The 19,987-nt window shown below is 42.1% G+C and overlaps 2 protein-coding genes across 2 annotated transcripts in view; one reads left to right on the forward strand and one right to left on the reverse strand.

Moving 5' to 3' along the window:
• LOC134821137 (glycosylphosphatidylinositol anchor attachment 1 protein-like) overlaps positions 1–19,987 on the forward strand; it is a 38,658-nt gene that overhangs the window by 4,496 nt on the left and 14,175 nt on the right. Inside the window, exons 7-11 of the mRNA XM_063831802.1 lie at positions 3,427–3,549; positions 3,888–4,082; positions 4,239–4,389; positions 10,675–10,859; positions 12,498–12,602. Coding sequence (XP_063687872.1) covers positions 3,427–3,549; positions 3,888–4,082; positions 4,239–4,389; positions 10,675–10,859; positions 12,498–12,602 — 759 coding nt within the window. The remainder of the gene's footprint in view (positions 1–3,426; positions 3,550–3,887; positions 4,083–4,238; positions 4,390–10,674; positions 10,860–12,497; positions 12,603–19,987) is intronic.
• Positions 17,186–19,987, reverse strand: part of LOC134821136 (zonadhesin-like) — a 36,962-nt gene continuing 34,160 nt past the window's right edge. The window contains exons 22-29 of the mRNA XM_063831800.1: positions 19,643–19,862; positions 19,413–19,514; positions 19,090–19,275; positions 18,683–18,885; positions 18,372–18,476; positions 17,990–18,233; positions 17,642–17,869; positions 17,186–17,488 (exon numbers count right to left, since the gene is read on the reverse strand). Of these exons, the coding sequence (XP_063687870.1) occupies positions 17,286–17,488; positions 17,642–17,869; positions 17,990–18,233; positions 18,372–18,476; positions 18,683–18,885; positions 19,090–19,275; positions 19,413–19,514; positions 19,643–19,862 (1,491 nt within the window). The 3' untranslated portion in view covers positions 17,186–17,285. The remainder of the gene's footprint in view (positions 17,489–17,641; positions 17,870–17,989; positions 18,234–18,371; positions 18,477–18,682; positions 18,886–19,089; positions 19,276–19,412; positions 19,515–19,642; positions 19,863–19,987) is intronic.

A 19,987-nucleotide genomic window follows, 5' to 3' on the forward strand; every position in this document is an offset into this window, starting at 1 on the left:
CTCCTTTCTTCCAAATCACAGTAGATCTTGCTGACAGTCCAGTTATCTTACAGGAAATAGTTGTGGTTGTGCCAACATGAGCATCTTTGCCTATCGGTTCGACATCTGAAAAATCAGCATTTTAACGTCATCTCGTATTATCATTAGATTATGCTAACACTTAATTTAAATTAACAGTTGCAAAGGTGTCTCTTTTGATAAATTATCAAAATCCTTTTAGCAAATAATTGCAATAACTTAGAGTAGTAACGAAGTTTCCAAGCCAAATTTGTGTGTTTCCCTTCGTGTCCAAAACCAATCACTTAGAGTAGTTATTATTATTATAATATGTTTCGTAAATTTAAAAAACTATTCGAACTAGTAGTTTGCGGATAATTGTAGTTTAGTTTGACGAAAAAGTTCTTAACGCATCAGACGTCTGAATTCTAATTGGAGCAACCCCTGTTTTCAAATTTTATCCTCTGTTGCACCACGTAATGGCTTATCTCACTTGACTGGAGTTTACCTACAGAGTTCACGAAACGTTTGGGAAAAAAACTTACCATATGTTGTGCACAAAGGGAGTGGAGATTCACTCCAGGTCCCGGTGGGTGTACATGATAGTACTCTTTCTCCTTGAAGTACGTAACCATTCTCACAATGGATTGTTACTTTCGTGCCGGGGGGTGACCGGTTGATTACCGGAGAAACGTTACTTATCTCTGAGCAGTGCTTAACTGAAAAAATTATAAAATGCTATGAAAATAATAACAAAAGGTACTGTAGGTAATATCATTATCGTTTTTCTGCCGCGAGATACAATAATTATGTCATCTTTCTTTTCCTGTTGTGTGAGAGTAACTTACCCTCTTCAAGGTTGGTAAAACACGGCCACGCTGCTCCTTCATCATTTGGACATTTGATACTTCCAGAGCACGTTTCATCGGTAAACCCTACTAGCTCAGGACAGCATTTTCTCCCGTCCTTATGGGCGTAAGGTTTGTCCGCAGGACATCTTGTTGCTCCTGCAAGAGATATATTGTTGTGACTCGTCACAATTTTCAATTATCTAGCAGTTTTTTAATTTATCTATTACCGGTTTTACTGTTGTACACTACAGCTTCAAAGCAAAACATTCGCCACTCGAAATTGTTAATCAATGATTAAATACGTGATTATGAGGGACTGACTTAAAGTTAAGTGCAATATAAGACCTAATATAATTATTAATTATGATATGATCTAGAACATCTTTAACGTTAACCAACCTTGCGGTGGTGTCACTTCTAGTTTAATATTGCCCACGACTTGAATATTGATATCATCTACATTAAGCCCATTCCAACTGTCGGAGCAACCTGATGTCAACTTTGCTCCGTTCAACATAACATCACCATTACTATGCAGCTCCCATGACAGAAACTCGTCATCAAAATGGACGCCGATTACTTTTGCATCTTTTTTGTCATCCGCACAAAAATAGGCGTACCCAAACGAGGAGTTTCTGAATTTCAACACCCAGTAATATGTCTTCTCTTGGCTAGGGCTATATAAAGCGACCTTGACCTCCTCCTTTGGTGCTTCTGCTTTCAAGGTTCGAAACTTTAGAATATGTGCTGTCAGGTCATAACTCTTTAAATTTAACCACTTAGATCTTTCCACGGGATACCAATCTGGAAATTACCAGGTTTAGTTATTTGTTTTTACTTCACTAATGCCTAAATGCCAAGCCTAGCTTGATTATAAACATTGACCACGTTGTGACGCTACATGTTATAACCTAGAAATTTTTTTTGGTAAAATAATCGTCAGATTATAGTATGATATTAAAGAAGAAGCAGAGTGCAGACCTGGCACAGTATCTTTGGTCAGAGCCTGGTACAGTAATAAACTGACCGCCAATAACACCCGCATTAGTATCTTTAGGTTCACTTTCGTATACTGTATCGTACTTATTTGCTATTCAGAATATCAGCTGTAGTTAAATGACAGTTAATATTTGAATTTTATTATTCAATTGGTCTTACTAGAGCTGAGTTTAAGGCACGTTCTAAAGATAATCTACGATACAGTTACAGTCAAAAAGTTCTTTTGCCTGGGACTGCCAACATTTTAGTTAGGTATTTAAATGCAAAATGTCGGAAACTTTAATTTAGCCTGCTTAAAACCAGATCACATAATCAGCAGTGTGAACTATGGTTACTTGTTATGGAGTAAATTAGGGAAACATTTAAACTCAGAGTTGTTGAAAGGGATTATATATGACGAATTAGACAGAAAATAAAATATCGCTCGTGCGATGTTTTTGTTGACCGATAACTTAATAACTTTTCTAGGGGATAAGCGTGTATATATAATGTTAAATAAAAGTGACAGCATTGCGTACGTAACACAATAATTTCAGAAATGAACGGCGTCAGTATTGGTAAAATAGTTTTCATTAAAGGAACAACATAACATTTGCATCGGTCATTAAAAATCGGAGCTTATTTGCAATCGGACTGCTATATCAAAATTGTACATGCTGACTCACAAGATCAAACAAATTTGTCACGACAAAGTAGTATCAAGGTTTATAAAACTCATTTATAAAACAAAGATAGTTATGAGAGCGAGGTGGATTTTATGACAGGAAAATGAAATCCGTCGCGTGTCTTGTACAGTAACCATGACAACACAACAATCCGTCACTAAACAAACAAGCTCACTCCTCTCTCAGAATACAAATCCCGTCTCAAGTTACCACTCACTGACTACTCATTGCAGCTTTTCAGAGATTAAACCTATATTACATGACAAGTGCAGTGCAGCTCTTGAAGAGCTATCATTCGTTCTCAGAATAGGGAGGATTTAAAAATGTTAATTTTGGATCAAAGGCGGAGGAAGTGCTAGGATCATATTTTATGAATTGTCCTCACTTGCCTAATCTCTTCAAAGGAACCCAAAATCGAAAGCACAGAAATATTAACTTTATAACATTTCAATAGTGGGTTAAAATGATAGCATAATAGTAAATATCACTGAATAAGGTTGATGCATTAAGAGATTGATGGTTTTGAATAAATCTATACTATAATCACACACATGGGACTTGGGAACCTATCGATAGTATTAAAGGCTCACAAATAATGAAAATGACCTCTAGGCGACTGTACTTATTACATAAGAATCGATAATTAAAGGCAACATGAAAATATGTGACAAATATACAATAAGAGTAAAATATTTTCTGTGACCGACAGAAAATTAGGTAACACTTGCTACCTCTAACGATGCAGAAAAAACATGTCGACATATGAGTTGCTGATTCAAATCAAAGCACCATCGAGTCTTTTGTAGCGCTTTTAGCAATGAGTTAAATATCCCGAGTAGCTATAGACCGAGACCAGAGAATAGTTACTATGTCCAATACTAGATATTACAGCTTTTGTTATTTCATAATTCCAGGTGGTTTTAGTGAGGCAGATCTGCAGACAAGAGAGGATAGAGTTATTGTTGCGCAACGCGCCGCATGATATCGGTGATTTTCTGGGAAACCTCCTCGGACTCCACGCAAACATGGCCTGGCAGGTATAATAGTGCACTAATGTTTGGTAATATTGTAATCTTTCGGAGTAAGTCTGTGGTAACTAGTATCCTACGTCACAACAGTGCAGTATTGATAGAGCCACTGACTTACTTTGTGATGAGGATTATGGGCTAAGTAAAAAGAATAGATAATATGAAATATCACGCGGCAGGCTTATTGTTAAAGTATCTGCCGATTAGAATATTAGAATGTAACTCTCATCATGAGTAGATTCATCAGATGCAACTACAATTGTCACAATATCGTAATATAGGCACGGTCATGACTTTGCAATGAGGATGTAAAAAATGAATGGTTGAAAATGATAAAACATTTGCAGGCAGCTGGACGGGTATCGTTTCCCAGCGCCCTGTACCACCCCTACAACATCCACGCAGTAGGAGTGCAAACTGAAAGTGTCCTGCGACGCAACAGGTTCTCCTGGCAACACATTGGGCGCTTTACTGAGAGTGTGTTGCGCAGCGTTAATAATCTGGAGGAGCAGTTCCACACTGCTTATTACTTCTATCTCATGGTAAGATAATCTTAGATAAGATCTATTTTCTCAGATCATATAAAAAGCAAAATCTACCTTATTCGCTAGCGCCATTCTGCTCGTACGATTCTAATTATCGTAAGAAAAGATAAAGCTCGATGCAGAATAAAGTTTGATAAAAAATGCTATCTTCAGCCGTGTATAGAGAGGTTTGTGTGTCTAAGTGTTTACATGATACCATGTGGACTGCTTCTAGCCTCCGCTGCTGCTAAAGTTCTCAGTTTGTGGTTCCAGTGTGGAACTAAATCTGATGTTGTCGGAGCTAAGATGTTCTTTTCTGATATCGGTGAGTCACATTTTACATTTGGTGAGTCACATTTATCAAACTATTGCATTCAAAACAGATTGCCAAATTGGTACCTTTATACGATTATAATTCGCTAAAACATTAACTTGTCTACCTAAGTTAAGGGCCCTACGGCCCACTATCAATATGACCGTAATGAAAACAATGAGTCACATCGAAAGACATCGTTAAACACTTACGAAATATCATAATATATCTAGAACGAATATTATAGCGTACCTTACTTCACAACAGAAGTTATGACTTATCCTTGCTGCGCTCCGTGTGGTAAATGAAACAACACACAAGGAACTTAAACTATTGAATACATGGGCTCTACTATGCAAGGTTGTTAAATACGTCAAATTTTCGTGAAAGAATACGACGTATTCGGTTCTAATAAAGAATACGTCGTAATACGCCGGAATACGGTCATTTCTATGGATTGTTAAATACGTCCACGAATACGCCATAATACGCCGTAATACGCTGATTTGTCAAAATTAAACATTACAGCTGCGCGCCACCCTCATCATTGATCATGCATTAAAGGAGTGCAGTTATACATGATAACTTAAATTTGTAATCAAATTTCATGGATAATAAGCTAACATTTTTTGCGAAATTATCAATTACATATTAATACATATTTAATGATTTCGTTTCCTAAAACGATCTCGCAATTATCAAAGTTTAAGACCATTTTCTAAAGTTCAGTCCCCTCAACATATTTGAATTTTTGAATTTTTTGAATAAAGAATACGTCGTAATACGTCAATTTTCGAGGATTAATACGTATTCGTATTCCAATACGTATTCCCTCCTAATACGTATTTAACAACCTTGCTACTATGTACTCATGTCAGCATGACGTGTATACGCTGTGCTTGCCTCTTATTTATTATATTATATTAATTGGTTGTTATAGGATCTAAGACAATCGAGCGGTTATGTGAAAATAACCAAAGTTCCAGCAATTAAACTACAGGTTGGATTATTAAGAACGATACTTGGGTTCGTCTTAAAATTCTGCCCTGCCAACTGCCAAGGTTGACGTCTGGGTTTTATACTATCTAACCGGAAAACAAGATCTGAATAAATGGCAGATTTGGCAGCAAGATAAGCGTTCTCAACCGCCCATTATATGATTGACCAAATGACCGCAGAAAGGTCGTTTAGTTATTCATAAGATCCTACCCTTGGAGACGGCTAATGGGCTCAACTCCACTTTGCCAAGCAGCGCTTTGCCATGCATCACAATAAAAAACGGCCCAGTTCATGATTATTAACTCCAAGTCTGTTTTGCGGGACAATTAACTTGACATAAATTATCCAAATGCTACCTGAGCTTGGACCATTGTAATGCGGATATAACAAGCGTAGTCTTGCGGAGGAATTAGGAGCTCAAAGCTAGAAAGTAGAAAGTAGAAAGTAGAAAGAGCCTCACCGGACTACTGCACGTGAGATAACGAATGACGTCACTGAAGAATGACGTCACTGAAGAATGACGTCACTGAAGAATGACGTCACTGAAGAATGACGTCACTGAAGAATGACGTCACTGAAGAATGACGTCACTGAAGAATGACGTCACTGAAGAATGACGTCACTGAAGAATGACTTCACTGAAGAATGACGTCACTGAAGAATGACGTCACTGAAGCTCTGAAGAATGACGTCACTGAAGAATGGAGGTTCAGTTGGAGCTAAGAGTTAGTCGTTTAAAATCCACGTATTTTCAGTCGTACGATGTCCGGTGGGGGATAGAACTGTAGTATAGTACATTTAACAGTTCCTGAGGGTTTGATACTTAAAATGAAAATAAGTAGCTATAATGATCGAAGCATTCAAGGATTTGAAAATAATTCACTTCTAATTGATGAATTAGTATACAGTTAAACCTTTAAATACACTAGCAGGAACCCGTATAACCCTAAAATGGTGTCAAGACTCAAGAGACCAAAATAATTATTACCTATTTAATTCGCGTTTTTGACACCACTTGGGGGTCCAAATTTTGGGGTCTAAAACTTCTATTTCTTGGCCAATTTTTTATTTTTTCATGCTGATTTGGAGGCCATTAAAGCATTTGACCCAGTCAAAAAAGTTTCAGTTGAATATATTTTACGGTTTTTGCGGAAATTTGCGTTAAAGTTGATGCCGTGGTGTCAGTAAAATGGCACAGATAAATTATATAATATATAATATCGTCTCGCTTTATATATAGTAAGATTTGATTCGAGTATGAGAAGCAACCGATCGGTATGAGGGTTTTGGCTGCCGGACCGGAAACGACCGGAAATCAAGATTTTTTTCTTGCCGGGAAATTGAAATTAATCCTTATTTGTGAAATTTTTTTCAAACTATGAATATAATACTAAAAGCCATATAGAGGGGGGGGTGTCACGTCCGTCTATGTCCGCTTGTCTCATAGAATCCAAAAAGGACAGGACATAGGCGGACATAGACGGACATAGGCGGACATAGGCGGACATAGACGGACATAGGCGGACATAGGCGGACATTAATGGTCACCTAAATTGCTAAATAAAATGTTCAATTTTTGCTGCTATAGGGGGATCATGTTTTTTGTCCGTTCGGTACCCTATATTTTCAAAACGGACAAAAAATAGAGCGGACAAAACGGACAAAAATGGAAATAACATTTAGATGCTTCCTCCTCCTACTCTTCCTCCTCCTCCCCCTGGGTCTTCCTGATCTTCCTCAGTCCTCTTCCTCCTCCCCTCCTCAGTCCTCCTCCTACTCCTCGTCCTCGTCCTCAGTCCTCCTCATCAGTCCTCAACAGTCCTCCTCCTCCCCAGTCCTCCTCCTCCTCCTGAGTCCTCCTCCTGGGTCCTCCTCCTGGGTCCTCCTCCTCCTCTTCATCCTCCTCCTCTTCCTCCTCAGTCCTCAGTCCTCCTCCTCATCCTTCTCCTCAGTCCTCCATCCTCCTCCTCAGTCCTCCCCCAGTCCCCCTCCTCCTCCTATTCAGTCCTCCTCCTTCTCAGTCCTCCTCAGTCCTCCTCCTCCTCCTTCTCAGTCCTCCTCAGTCCTCCTCCTCCTCCTCCTCCTCTTCCCTCTCAGTCATCCTCCTCAGCCATCCTCCTCAGTCCTCCTCCTCCTGGGTCCTCCTCCTCCTCTTCATCCTCCTCCTCTTCCCCCTCGGTCCTCAGTCCTCCTCCCCCTGGGTCCTCCTCCTCATCCTTCTCATCAGTCCTCCTCCTCCCCAGTCCTCTCCCAGTCCCCCTCCTCCTCCTCCTCCTATTCAGTCCTCCTCCTCCTCCTCCTCAGTTCTCCTTAGTCCTCCTTCTCATTTCTCCTAAGTCCTCCTCCTGAGTCCTCCTCCTCTTCCTTCTGAGTTCTCCTCCTGAGTCCTCCTCCTCCTCCCTCTCAGTCATCCTCCTCAGTCATCCTCCTCAGCCATCCTCCTCAGCCATCCTCCTCAGTACTCCTCAGTCCTCCTCCTTCTCAGTCATCGTCAGTCCTCCTCCTCAGTCCTCCTCAGTCCTCCTCCTCCTGGGTCCTCCTCCTCCTCCTGGGTCCTCCAGCCTCCTGGGTCTTCCTGATCCTCCCCAGTCCTCTTCCTCCTCCCCTCCTCAGTCCTCCTCCTACTCTTCCTCCTCGTCCTCAGTCCTCCTCATCAGTCCTCAACAGTTCTCCTCCTCCCCAGTCCTCCTCCTCCTCCTGGGGCCTTTTCCTGGGTCCTCCTCCTGGGGCCTTTTCCTGGGTCCTCCTCCTGGGTCCTCCTTCTCCTGCTCAGTCCTTCTTCTCCTCAGTCCTCTTCTTCCTCTTCCTCCTCCTCCTCCCTCTCAGCCATCCTCCTCAGCCATCCTCTTCAGCCATCCTCCTCAGCCATCCTCCTCAGTCCTCCTCCTTCTCAGTCCTCGTCAGTCCTCCTCCTGAGTCCTCCTCCTCCTCAGTCATCCTCCTGAGTTCTCCTCCTCCTCCTCCTCCTCCTCCTAGGTCCTCCTTCTGGGTCCTCCTCCTCCTCCTCCTCCTCCTGGGTCTTCCTGATCCTTCTCCTCCCTCTCAGTCATCCTCCTCAGTCATCCTCCTCAGCCATCCTCCTCAGCCATCCTTCTCAGCCATCCTCCTCAGTCCTCCTCCTCCTCCTGGGTCCTCCTCCTCCTCCTCCTCCTGGGTCCTCCAGCCTCCTGGGTCTTCCTGATCCTCCCCAGTCCTCTTCCTCCTCCCCTCCTCAGTCCTCCTCCTACTCTTCCTCCTCGTCCTCAGTCCTCCTCATCAGTCCTCAACAGTTCTCCTCCTCCCCAGTCCTCCTCCTCCTCCTGGGGCCTTTTCCTGGGTCCTCCTCCTGGGTCCTCCTCCTCCTGGGTCCTCCTTCTCCTGCTCAGTCCTTCTCCTCCTCCTCCTCAGTCCTCTTCTTCCTCTTCCTCCTCCTCCTCCCTCTCAGCCATCCTCCTCAGCCATCCTCTTCAGCCATCCTCCTCAGCCATCCTCCTCAGTCCTCCTCCTTCTCAGTCCTCGTCAGTCCTCCTCCTGAGTCCTCCTCCTCCTCAGTCATCCTCCTGAAATCTCCTCCTCCTCCTCCTCCTCTTCCTCCTAGGTCCTCCTTCTGGGTCCTCCTCCTCCTCCTCCTCCTGGGTCTTCCTGATCCTTCTCCTCCCTCTCAGTCATCCTCCTCAGTCATCCTCCTCAGCCATCCTCATCAGCCATCCTTCTCAGCCATCCTCCTCAGTCCTCCTCAGTCCTCCTCCTCCTCCTGGGTCCTCCTCCTCCTCCTGGGTCCTCCAGCCTCCTGGGTCTTCCTGATCCTCCCCAGTCCTCTTCCTCCTCCCCTCCTCAGTCCTCCTCCTACTCTTCCTCCTCGTCCTCAGTCCTCCTCATCAGTCCTCAACAGTTCTCCTCCTCCCCAGTCCTCCTCCTCCTCCTGGGGCCTTTTCCTGGGTCCTCCTCCTGGGTCCTCCTCCTCCTGGGTCCTCCTTCTCCTCCTCAGTCCTTCTCCTCCTCCTCCTCAGTCCTCTTCTTCCTCTTCCTCCTCCTCCTCCCTCTCAGCCATCCTCCTCAGCCATCCTCCTCAGCCATCCTCCTCAGTCCTCCTCAGTCCTCCTCCTGAGTCATCCTCCTCCTGAGTCATCCTCCTCAGTTCTCCTCCTCCTCCTCCTCCTCCTAGGTCCTCCTTCTGGGTCCTCCTCCTCCTCCTCCTCCTGGTTCTTCCTGATCCTTCTCCTCCCTCTCAGTCATCCTCCTCAGTCATCCTCCTCAGTCATCCTCCTCAGTCATCCTCCTCAGCCATCCTACTCAGCCATCCTTCTCAGCCATCCTCCTCAGTACTCTTCAGTACTCTTCAGTACTCTTCAGTCCTCAAAATGTTTGTCTGCTAATGTCCACCAATGTCCGCTAATGTCCATCCAAGTCCGCCAATGTCCGTCCGGGTCCGCCAATGTCCGTCCGAGTCCGCCAATGTCCGTCCGAGTCCGCCAATGTCCGTCCGAGTCCGCCAATGTCCGTCCGTGTCCGCCAATGTCCCAAAAACACGTCCGTTGTCTCATAGAATCCAAAAAGGACAGGACATAGGCGGACATAGACGGACATGACACCCCCCCCCCCCCCCCTATAGACTTACTATACTTACTTATACACAATAAGACAGCGTTTACAGTCCGACTAAATGTGTTCATGATCTCAAATTTTAACCAATTTTCTGCTCTGATTGATCTGCTGTATGAGCAGAGCTAGAAACGCGTTGGGATAAAATCAAAAGTCATTCTCTTCAAACATGATTCCTAACCAGAATAGGTGTATGAATAGGTGAATACGCATACGGGAATACCCTTAAGAATATAAACTAAATAAATGAATCCACTTCGCAAGAAAAAACCTGACGAAGTTAAAAACTATCTAGATGATTTTGATATTTACGGGTTATTGAAAAGCACCTCTATAGTGTGGGCCGGATTAAATGTATCATTAATTTCTTGTAACTGTAAGAGACGAATGGAATATAATAACTATCACAATTGGTGACCATGACTACAATTGGTTACCATGACTACAAAGCTACAATTGGTGACCATGACTACACTTCAGTAGAGGAGGACCATTCAAAGTTTACGAATTGTGTACCGTAGTAGCCACTGAGAGGGAACCGCTTGATTATAGGTGCTCCTCCCTTTGACTGCTCCATCTGGCTCAGTAATTCGTGAACGATACTAAAGATGGATTGCAAGTCACAATTGACAAAATTTAAGCAACTCAACATTTCCACCTTAACATTTTCAAATTGACAGGTTTCACTATCAACCATTGACATGTTCACAATTTCAGATGTCAATACGATAGACTGTGTGTACCCGCTAATCCACGGTATTCTGTTCGGACTGATAAACCAGCTTGCTACCTCCGTGCTAACTCAAAGTAACATGATGTATGTGCTGGTTGCTACACAGGCTGTGGTATTGTCTAGTGTGGTGCTCACTAAAGTAAGAGAAGATTGGAGACTTCACCAAGCTGTAAGTACCAGGTTATTGATAACATTTGACAATAGTGGAATGTGCGTACTATTTCCATTTCCTTTGATTTGAAAGAGAAAAAGGAATTAAAACTGTAAGACCACCATAGAAGTGCGTATTGTGAACTAGAGCATTCAAATACTATTCAGTGAGTTTAGACTTTAGGTATCGTACGATAAATAACGGTAGCATTAATTAACAAACTATTTCCGACAAAGCCGGCCAGCCGTACAACAAAACACAAATAACATCTCCCGTTAATAAACTGAGCAGTAAACGACGCGATACTGCCGGCCACAAATCCTGACTTTGAGATTGATACTTACGCACTAACATACGCACTGATACGCACTGATCTGTACGTATCAGCTTCCAACTGGTTACTTCAAGCACACCGCCTTATCAACAGTAGTGAGTAGTCACCAATGATCTCCTCAATTTCACTATCTACTTCCTATTTCTCTTATTCAAGACAAAATTTCAATTCGCAGTTATCTTACTCCATCCATCTTGCTGGAACCTGGTTTTATTTTTAAAGGGTTGTGATACGAGGGTTTTCACCTTAGGCCCCGAAATTTGACTGCCTCAAGACATCAGTTGTTAACATCATGTGTTTGAATCACATATTTCAAATTGAGCCACGAAGGAAATGTCCATAATATTGAGTCATCACGATTGCTTACACCAGCTGTTAAGATATTTCCCTTCTTTTCTCTTAACCTGTAGTCTGTTCTCCTGTTAACTAGTATTCATATATCAAGGCCAAGGGGCGTGAAGGGGCCCCTGCAAACTAATTATGACATTTTTGGGCACGCCATATCCGGGTTTATTCACCTTTAATGCCACCGTCAACATGACAATAAACATTATCTGGAGGCTCTTGTCTCTCGGAGTGCTCTCATTTATCAAACTTTCTGTGTTCTAAAGTAGTCCATAAGATAACAACTTCCATCGTGACAGTAGAGAAAATTCGCAAGAAATTGCCATTAGAGATCGGTACCACTGAAAATGTTGAGTTTGCGGGCCGCGCGATCTCATAATTACCTTTTGTCAAGCGCGCACGTCGTATCCTTTTAAGCGCTATATAGCTTTGATTGGCGCCAAATTAACCGTAACTCTGATCAATCAATCACGGATACTGCGGTGTACGGTGTACCCAGTCTAACTTAGACAGAGTTAATGGACATACAGTCCGGTGAAAGTACACAGACTGCAACTGCTGCAAAGTGTGGGTTGATTTTTGTACGACAAAGAAAATCACGGCCAATATTGCGTTTTACATTGGCCTCGAAATAAAAAGTTCGCTTCTGGAACGGCTTACAATAAGCAAAGCATATCAAACCAAGCAGCGATTGGACTGCTCGTGAGTCTAAAGTTGCTTAGCTGGGGCATGGGTGAACTATTTGAAACATCCTTACTCCTATGTAACCCCATACTAAGCACTGATCACAATGGTCAATGATCATTGATATCTTTATTCTCTTAGAAGGTATATAAGGAGGCTCTCGATTGTCTAGTCTCTGCTTATAGACTAGAATAAAGACTAGAATAAAGACTAGAATAAAGAAAAGTTTAGTAGACGAAATCTGGTTCCGTAGGTTAACAATAGTAAGGTAAGTTGAGCCCCACTAATTTCAGTTCGTGTTGTTGCTGCACGTGCTGACGATTGTGCTATTGTGTATGTTGAACATATCGCTAACGATATTCTACGCTATTCCTACCACTCTTGTCTACTTACTCCAGGTTGGTTGATTTAGTACAGTGAGTTCGTGTCATTTGTCTACTTTAATATTTGCTTACTTATGTGTAATCTTTAGTCTGGGGTTTAGAGAGTTAGAGGGGACCATGTTATTTGCTGGCACGAGTCAGCTATTAATCGATCAGCTTGCGATAGTGATCATATTCTCGAATCCGTACCACGTGTCAAAACAGATAGGGCTGACCTCCCACTGTGAAATATGAAACAAGTCTATTATTGATTAAAACCTCATTATATTGTCGGACCGGAAACGACCGGGTATCAATTTATTTTCTGGTTTGCCGGATTTTGCCTGAAATTTGAGGCTGCCGGAAAATTTAAATTAATCCTTGATTGTGGGTTTTTATCAATTAAAGGCTGCCCGACCTTGGGTCAGGAGTGATATGACCACCATATACGTCATCAAGTAATTAACATACAAGCTTGAAGCTTGTGCCGTATAATTAGTGATGTGATCCATGGATTGAATATAGTTGACCTAGAAATGGGCTAGATCTGGGGTAGAGTTCATATTGGCTGCACGACAAAGGGGGGCCCTCCATTATTAGGGGTCAGATCATATGACGTATAATTAGTGATGTGACGTATAATTAGTGATGTGATCCACCAGCTATGATTTACAGAACATGTGAACTCTACCCTATATCTAGCCCAGTTTAACTCCGTACTTTTGATTTAAATTAACAAGTCAATAGACATTTTTTCGTAGGATAATTAATCAAATTTACTGAATACTGAATACTGAATACTGAATACTGAATACTGAATACTGAATACTGAATACTGAATACTGAATACTGAATACTGAATACATTAATTATAATTTACTACATATCGGTTGGGTATGGCAATTCCTTCGCCTCTTAGCGGGTGTCTTGCCAACACTCAACCTGTCGATGTGAAAGTCAGTGATGACTTGCTGCTCTTTGATAGCTCTCACATACTCTTGAACAGAGGGCTTTGGGCGATGCACTCGGGATTTAAATCCTCTGTGAAAGCCCTCAACCATGTTCGAGGTTCGAGGGAACTCCGGATCCCGAATGATTCTGGCGAAATGGTTCCAGAATCCTAAGGGATATGCAGGGAGAAGCCTCACCTCACTGTCCACAATGACTGACCCAAGGTAAGTCTTCTCAAAATAATTCACTATAGACATTAGCTTAGGATAGTTTGTCTGTATATAGTAAGTTATTTCGTAGAAGACTTCCTCGACATCAGCCACTGGAACAAAAGCAAGAAATACAACAAGCCTTGCAGCTCTGGCAAACAGTTTATCTGTAAAGTAAATCTTCTTAAAATTCTTCTGAATGTTCTTTTGAACAGCTTGACAGAGGTGAAAGTAGCAATTGCTCACATCCCATCCTGGCAAACTCTTCATAAAAGCATTCATAACAGCTTTCTCGAAATCTACTAAAATGGTACCAGTGTCCACCGGACAATGCTGGTCAAAATAGTGCTTAATAACATCTAAAACAAATTCATAAGTGTCCCCTTTCTTGTCACCACTTAAAATATAAACTAAAGGCACACATTTGTTGTCTACAACTGAGTGGATGGTGTAAGACTGAGGAAAGATCTTCGGTGATACATAAAAAGTGCCGTCTGCTATCCAGTCTGAGTGCTCCGACAGTGTCTTCATGTTCCTGCTCGTGGAGAATACGATGACTCTGACTCCCCGATCTGTAGAACCATCAAAGAGGACAAAGGGTTCATCTCTTCTGGTGGAAGTACATGTAGGAGGGAGAGTAAAGTCTTCTGAGGTAGTAGCCTCCTGGTGCTGGGAGGATCCTGACGCTGCAGCTCTGGAACGTTGAATCACTATACCTAAGAACACTTGATCGGCTCACTCTCCTTGCATGCCTTTGGCACGTACGTCTCACATCCCTTGATACGAGAACCCCCTTTAGCAAGAGCTCCCGTCCCTTATGTGATCTACGAGTCGAGCAGTCAGATCATGTTTACTTCTTAATGTACAGCTATGATTTACAGAATTGACATGTGAACTCTACCCTATATCTAGCTCATTTCTGGGTCTACTGATGGATCACATGGATGGATCACATCACTAATTATACGTCACACCACTAATTATACGTCATATGATCTGACCTCTAATAATGGAGGGCCCCCCTTTGTCGGCCTCCCTTCATATTGGGGGGGGGGGGTGGGGGCTCATGTTTTGTGTCCGTTTTGTCCGTTCGGTACCCTATATTTCCAAAACGGACAAAAATTAGGGCGGAAAAAAACGGATAAAAAACATAAGTAGGGGGAATAAGTTTTCTATGGTAAATACTAGACGGTATAAAATGGTTCCTTGCCGGGCCGCAAGCTATAAAATAACAACAACTGTTGAGCCACCAAGACCACAAGGGCATAATATGGCCATTGCTTCTCTGATCCTACATACAGATCACTTTTCAACAGACTAGTCACTACTACAATACCATTAGTTGAGGTAAGCCCACTCCCTTGCAGCTGTCCCAATATTATTAGTGACCTAGTAGCCCACTGCTTACTTTCACAGTAAAGGACGTGTGTAAAAATTGAGACATCTCGGTAATATTGACCCCAGGCAAAGACCTGCAACATATTCGTCGCATTCACCCACCCTCATAATGTAGCCAAGCCAACTGGGGATCTCTTTTTAAGTGAGTGGGCTTACCTCCACTAATGGTATTGTAGTAGTGAATACCAGTACTTACCTCAACAGAGTAAAGAAATATCAGAGTTACACACTCTGTCTGTGTTATAAAGATTAAAGAAGCTCTAGCTCTAGCAGATAAATAATGAACGAGTTTAGGAACCGACCGGTCTGGGATTTTGGCTGCCGGAGTTCCGATTGCTTCATGCTGTAGATATATCCGTCAGAATCAAGCACATCCTCTGAAACCATGACCATTAAGGAACTTGGAGAAGGTAGGCATGACTGTTGATAGATTGCGATACTACTACAGTATATATATACCTAGGAACACTTGATCGGCTCACTCCTCTTGCATGCCTTTGGCACGTACGTCTCACCTGCACCCCCCTTTAGCAAGAGCTCCCGTCCCTTATGTGATCTACGAGTCGAACAGTCACATCATGTTTACTTCTTAATGTACAGCTATGATTTACAGAATTGACATGACTTGTGAACTCTACCCCAGATCTAGCCCATTTCTATGTCAATTATATTCAATCCATGGATCACATCACTAATTATACGTCACTAATTGGTGACGTGATCTGACCCCTCTTGGGGGCCGGATCAGTTTCCTGACCCAAAGTCTCCCAGTGCAATTAAATATTGAAAGCCATGTGGACACAATAAGACAAGCTGAATGCTTACAGTTCGACTAACTGTGTTCATACCCTATTTCAAATTTGCTCTGCGAGCAGCAGTCACTGGTTGATATGTTGTGGCTTGTGCGAGCACTGATATGAGCAGAGCTAGAAATAAAATCAAAATGGACATTTCAAGAATTCACTGCGTTTTGCGTAGCACAAGTGTAGAAATTCTAGAAGTAAAGCCCAAAATCCAGCTCTCGCCAGTTCGTGACCACGATGTAACTGAGGATAGTGCCCTTATTTTGTTAATGGCATAATGGCATTTATTTTAATCCTTTTTATAACGGGAGTTAGCAACGGGTTTGCTTACCACAATGAAGCAGGAACCCTCTACTCTTTAACATTCGCTGACAGATAAAAAGCTTCTATGAATTCATTGTTCACTTAGAGCACTGACTGGATGCCCCTTAGCAACAAAAATATACATTCAGGAAGATTTTTAAAAGAAATTTCCGGTTGATATCCGGCCAAATTCTTGGAAACCGAACCGGATATTTAAGCTGGAACCGGATTCAGTTCCTAGGTACAAGGAAGGCGGAATTAATAGCTAAAACGGACATAATACTTTAACCAATATTTTCTGCTTAATTAGGTTAAACGGTCCGTTTTGGGCCGTTTTTCGGATTTAACAGCTAAATCAAACCCAGTTTAACCTATAATACTATTTGTGTTATCTATACGTTCCCTATGCTTTGTGTGCCAAGTTGAACTAAATTCAGTTATGGCGATAAGTAAGATCGTGGTGTGTCAGTTTGAAGCAGACACCTTCAAATGGAGGTTTCTTTCAAGGTAACAGCTATCGTGTAATGAGTCCCTCTGATGCAGGGTTAGGGTACATAATATAATGACAGAACGAAGCAGAAAACATCAATTGATGGCTGTGCTTACAAACACAATCTAAGGGCAGATGCCTCAAGATATTTCCAAAACTGCTCGGTTTTGCCTCTTGGCAAAGGAAGAGGCACAAATTTTAGACAAAATATGCTAAACTATGCCCATTATGTGTCATTAGACTAAGTAGCTACTAATGAAGTGTCGAGATCTTTACAAAACTGGTCGGTTTTGGCTCCGGGCAGAGGGAGAGGTACAAATCTTAGTATGCTAAACTAATGGTATGCCATCATACATAAGGTAAACTATGCTCATCTACACGTGACATGCTGTCTGCAAGCTAACGGTGTGGAGCTGGAACGGTTGAGTTTAGATTTTATTGATAAGAAGAGAAACATCATTTTTTCTAAATGCAGAAAAATCTAAATATTTCGAATTGCAACGTCAACATCTAACAATAAGTCTATTTACTTTAAAGATGTTTTCTCAAAGTCCTTCTCCAAACTCTAACCCTTTGCCTTTTTTGGTTTCTTTGCTTTCGCGGGCTTACTCTTCTTCTTCTTCTTAACCAGAGTTATTTTGCCTTCGGCCAATCTCTTTCCATCAGCGCTAACTCCAATGCAGGCGATCTCTGTCGGTTTCTTCTTGGTGCTGACTTTAACCAGAGAATAGGTTGCCGATCCCTTGCTGCTAGCAAACTTAGGTTTATCTGAAAATACATGTTATGTAATAATGATTATAGGCTATGTTCAGATCATTAAAAGTAATATCTTCAGATGAGATATACAAAAAGTCATGTCATTTTTAATGAAATAACAGAGCTAACAATGGAGTGGTGTTTTTTTTTTTGCTTTTAACTTACCGCTGATTAGATCCCCTTGCTTTCCCTTGTCCATCCAGTAAAACTTGACCTCCGCATCCGCATCAAAAGCAGGATCCGTTATCTCACAGACCAGGTTAGCCTTGTTCTTCTTGGGTTTAACTTCGTATTCTCCAAAGGAGATCTTCTTGGGACCGGCATCGACCGTTTTAACACTGATGATCTCTTCTCGTGTTTTGAAGCTGGCTCTAGCTTTGCATTTGTATTGACCTGGAGATAATTACAATGTTAGTATACTAAGACAATATTGCACAGGCACCACTGTATTCATTTCAGAGACATAAATAACAAACTTTATCAATGTTACAGTTAATTTTCCAATTCTCTCACCATCATTTTCCTCTGTTATGTCATCAATAATGTACTCGAATTTATTGGCTCCCTCGATTTCCTCCCAATTTTCCCCATCATCCTTGCTAAACAACCACTGGACCTTAGCCTTCTCCACGACAGCAGTACAAGATATAGTGAGATCTGACAGTCTCTCGATGTCCTCATAAGATTCCTGTTCAGTTGACAACCAGTCTTCCACACATTTTGGACAACATTCACCATCCTCAAATACTGGCAGTTTCTGGGAATGCAAGCTATTATTACGTGAAATTTTAACAAAAATTGAGGTTGTCTTTTTTATGATCATATTGTGAAAAACTGATTTCTGGCCAAAGATTTACTGACGTAGATTTGTAATCTTAGTATCACTAGTTTTTACCTCAGCGGGACATGCTTTACATTTCATCTTCTCACAAACAACCACTCCGCCGTGTTTGCAGAGACAATCTTTGCAGATGTCTTCATCTTCCCAGTTTGAACCAATCTAAATTCAAAATACAGTTAAACCTTTTAAACAAAAACGATTTCTTAGTAACTGGAGAGGAAAATGGTGTTAACAATAGAAATCTTATACGAAATCTGAGAATATGTCCATAAACCGATATTGACTGAAGGAGTAGTTTTCTACCCAGCATTGGCTTTACTGATATATAAAATGGGTGACGAAAAATAATCTATGTCACTCCTTACCTCCTTAACTTCACCATCATGTTCACACTGACATTCACTTTCCTCCACACACTCATCTCCAACCAGGAACATTCCCTTAGGACAGAAGCAGCCCTCGTTACACTTTCCTTTCTGTTTACCGCACTTGGGGTTTTTGTCACCGCATGTTGCGGGACAGAAGGAACCACATGAGTCGTATGAGAACCCTTCAGGACATGTTAGAGCTGAGGAAGTAAGGATGAGTTGGAGTTACTGTATGAACTATGAATGTTAGCACTCAAGAGGCGTTTCAAAAAATGTATTTGCGCCGTAGCTCTTTATATTTCAATAGAGTAGATTTATTATTTGGTGTCAGTAGAAATAAGCTGAACGAAGACACATGCCCTAGTCACCAGTGTTTATCCCATCGCTATGATTGATATACTTACTACAGTATGGAGCCTTGTCTCTCCAAGCACCAAGGGTGGCAACTCCCTTCTCTTGGCACTCCTTGACGTACTCCTTAACTGCGTGGCACGCACACGAGGCGTCAAAGCAAGAGCATGTGTCGTATTTACAGTTGTACAAAGCAGTCTCCACGTCTACTAGTTCGTGGCAGTCAGAGAATGGTGCCGCTGTTGGGAAAAGTGGGGTTACACTTTTGTTGGCGAGGTATATGACAATTTTATCATTGATAAATGCTCCTTCTTATAAAATGACACGGTGCATTTCCTTTATATTAGTCTGATATAGTGTATTTCTTTCTCCTTACCCATGAGGATGTCGCAGGCCTCGTCAGCAATAGGTTCAGCTTCAGGGAAGAATGAGTCGTCACAGGGGTGTGGAGGCTGTGGCTCTTCTTCACAAACTTCTCCTGAGAAAGGTATCTTTAGATTTTAAAGTTCTTAAAACCTAGCTGTCTGCTGTGATAGCAGTGACACCCTGTATTACTAGGTCCTACAAGACATGTTTCATTGATCTTTGATGACGTATAATACTTACCATCGATCTTCCAAGACCAGCCAAACTCGTTAAGATCATCAAACTCGTTTTCTCCAACACTGCTAATCTGATCGTTCTCAGCGTTATCGTCCCAGGATCCACATAGCCCGGTTGTACCTTGGTAGTACATGCCGTGGATGGTGGAGGAAACTGTGCTGTTACCGTCCCAGATCAGATCTAGAGCTTCTAGTCCGCCGTTCAAGTTCAATTTTACGATAATCTGGAAAAGTTCAGTTTAGGATGATTTGTGGAGGGGTGCTTCAGTGAAATGTGTGGAATTTTGAACAGCCATCAAAACATCATATTTCATCATTTATTCGTACTTCTATACTTTTAGTTTTAGTA

Source organism: Bolinopsis microptera, chromosome 9, assembly GCF_026151205.1.
Source record: "Bolinopsis microptera isolate Bmic1 chromosome 9, MBARI_Bmic_1.0, whole genome shotgun sequence".
Taxonomy (NCBI): Eukaryota; Metazoa; Ctenophora; class Tentaculata; order Lobata; family Bolinopsidae; genus Bolinopsis; species Bolinopsis microptera.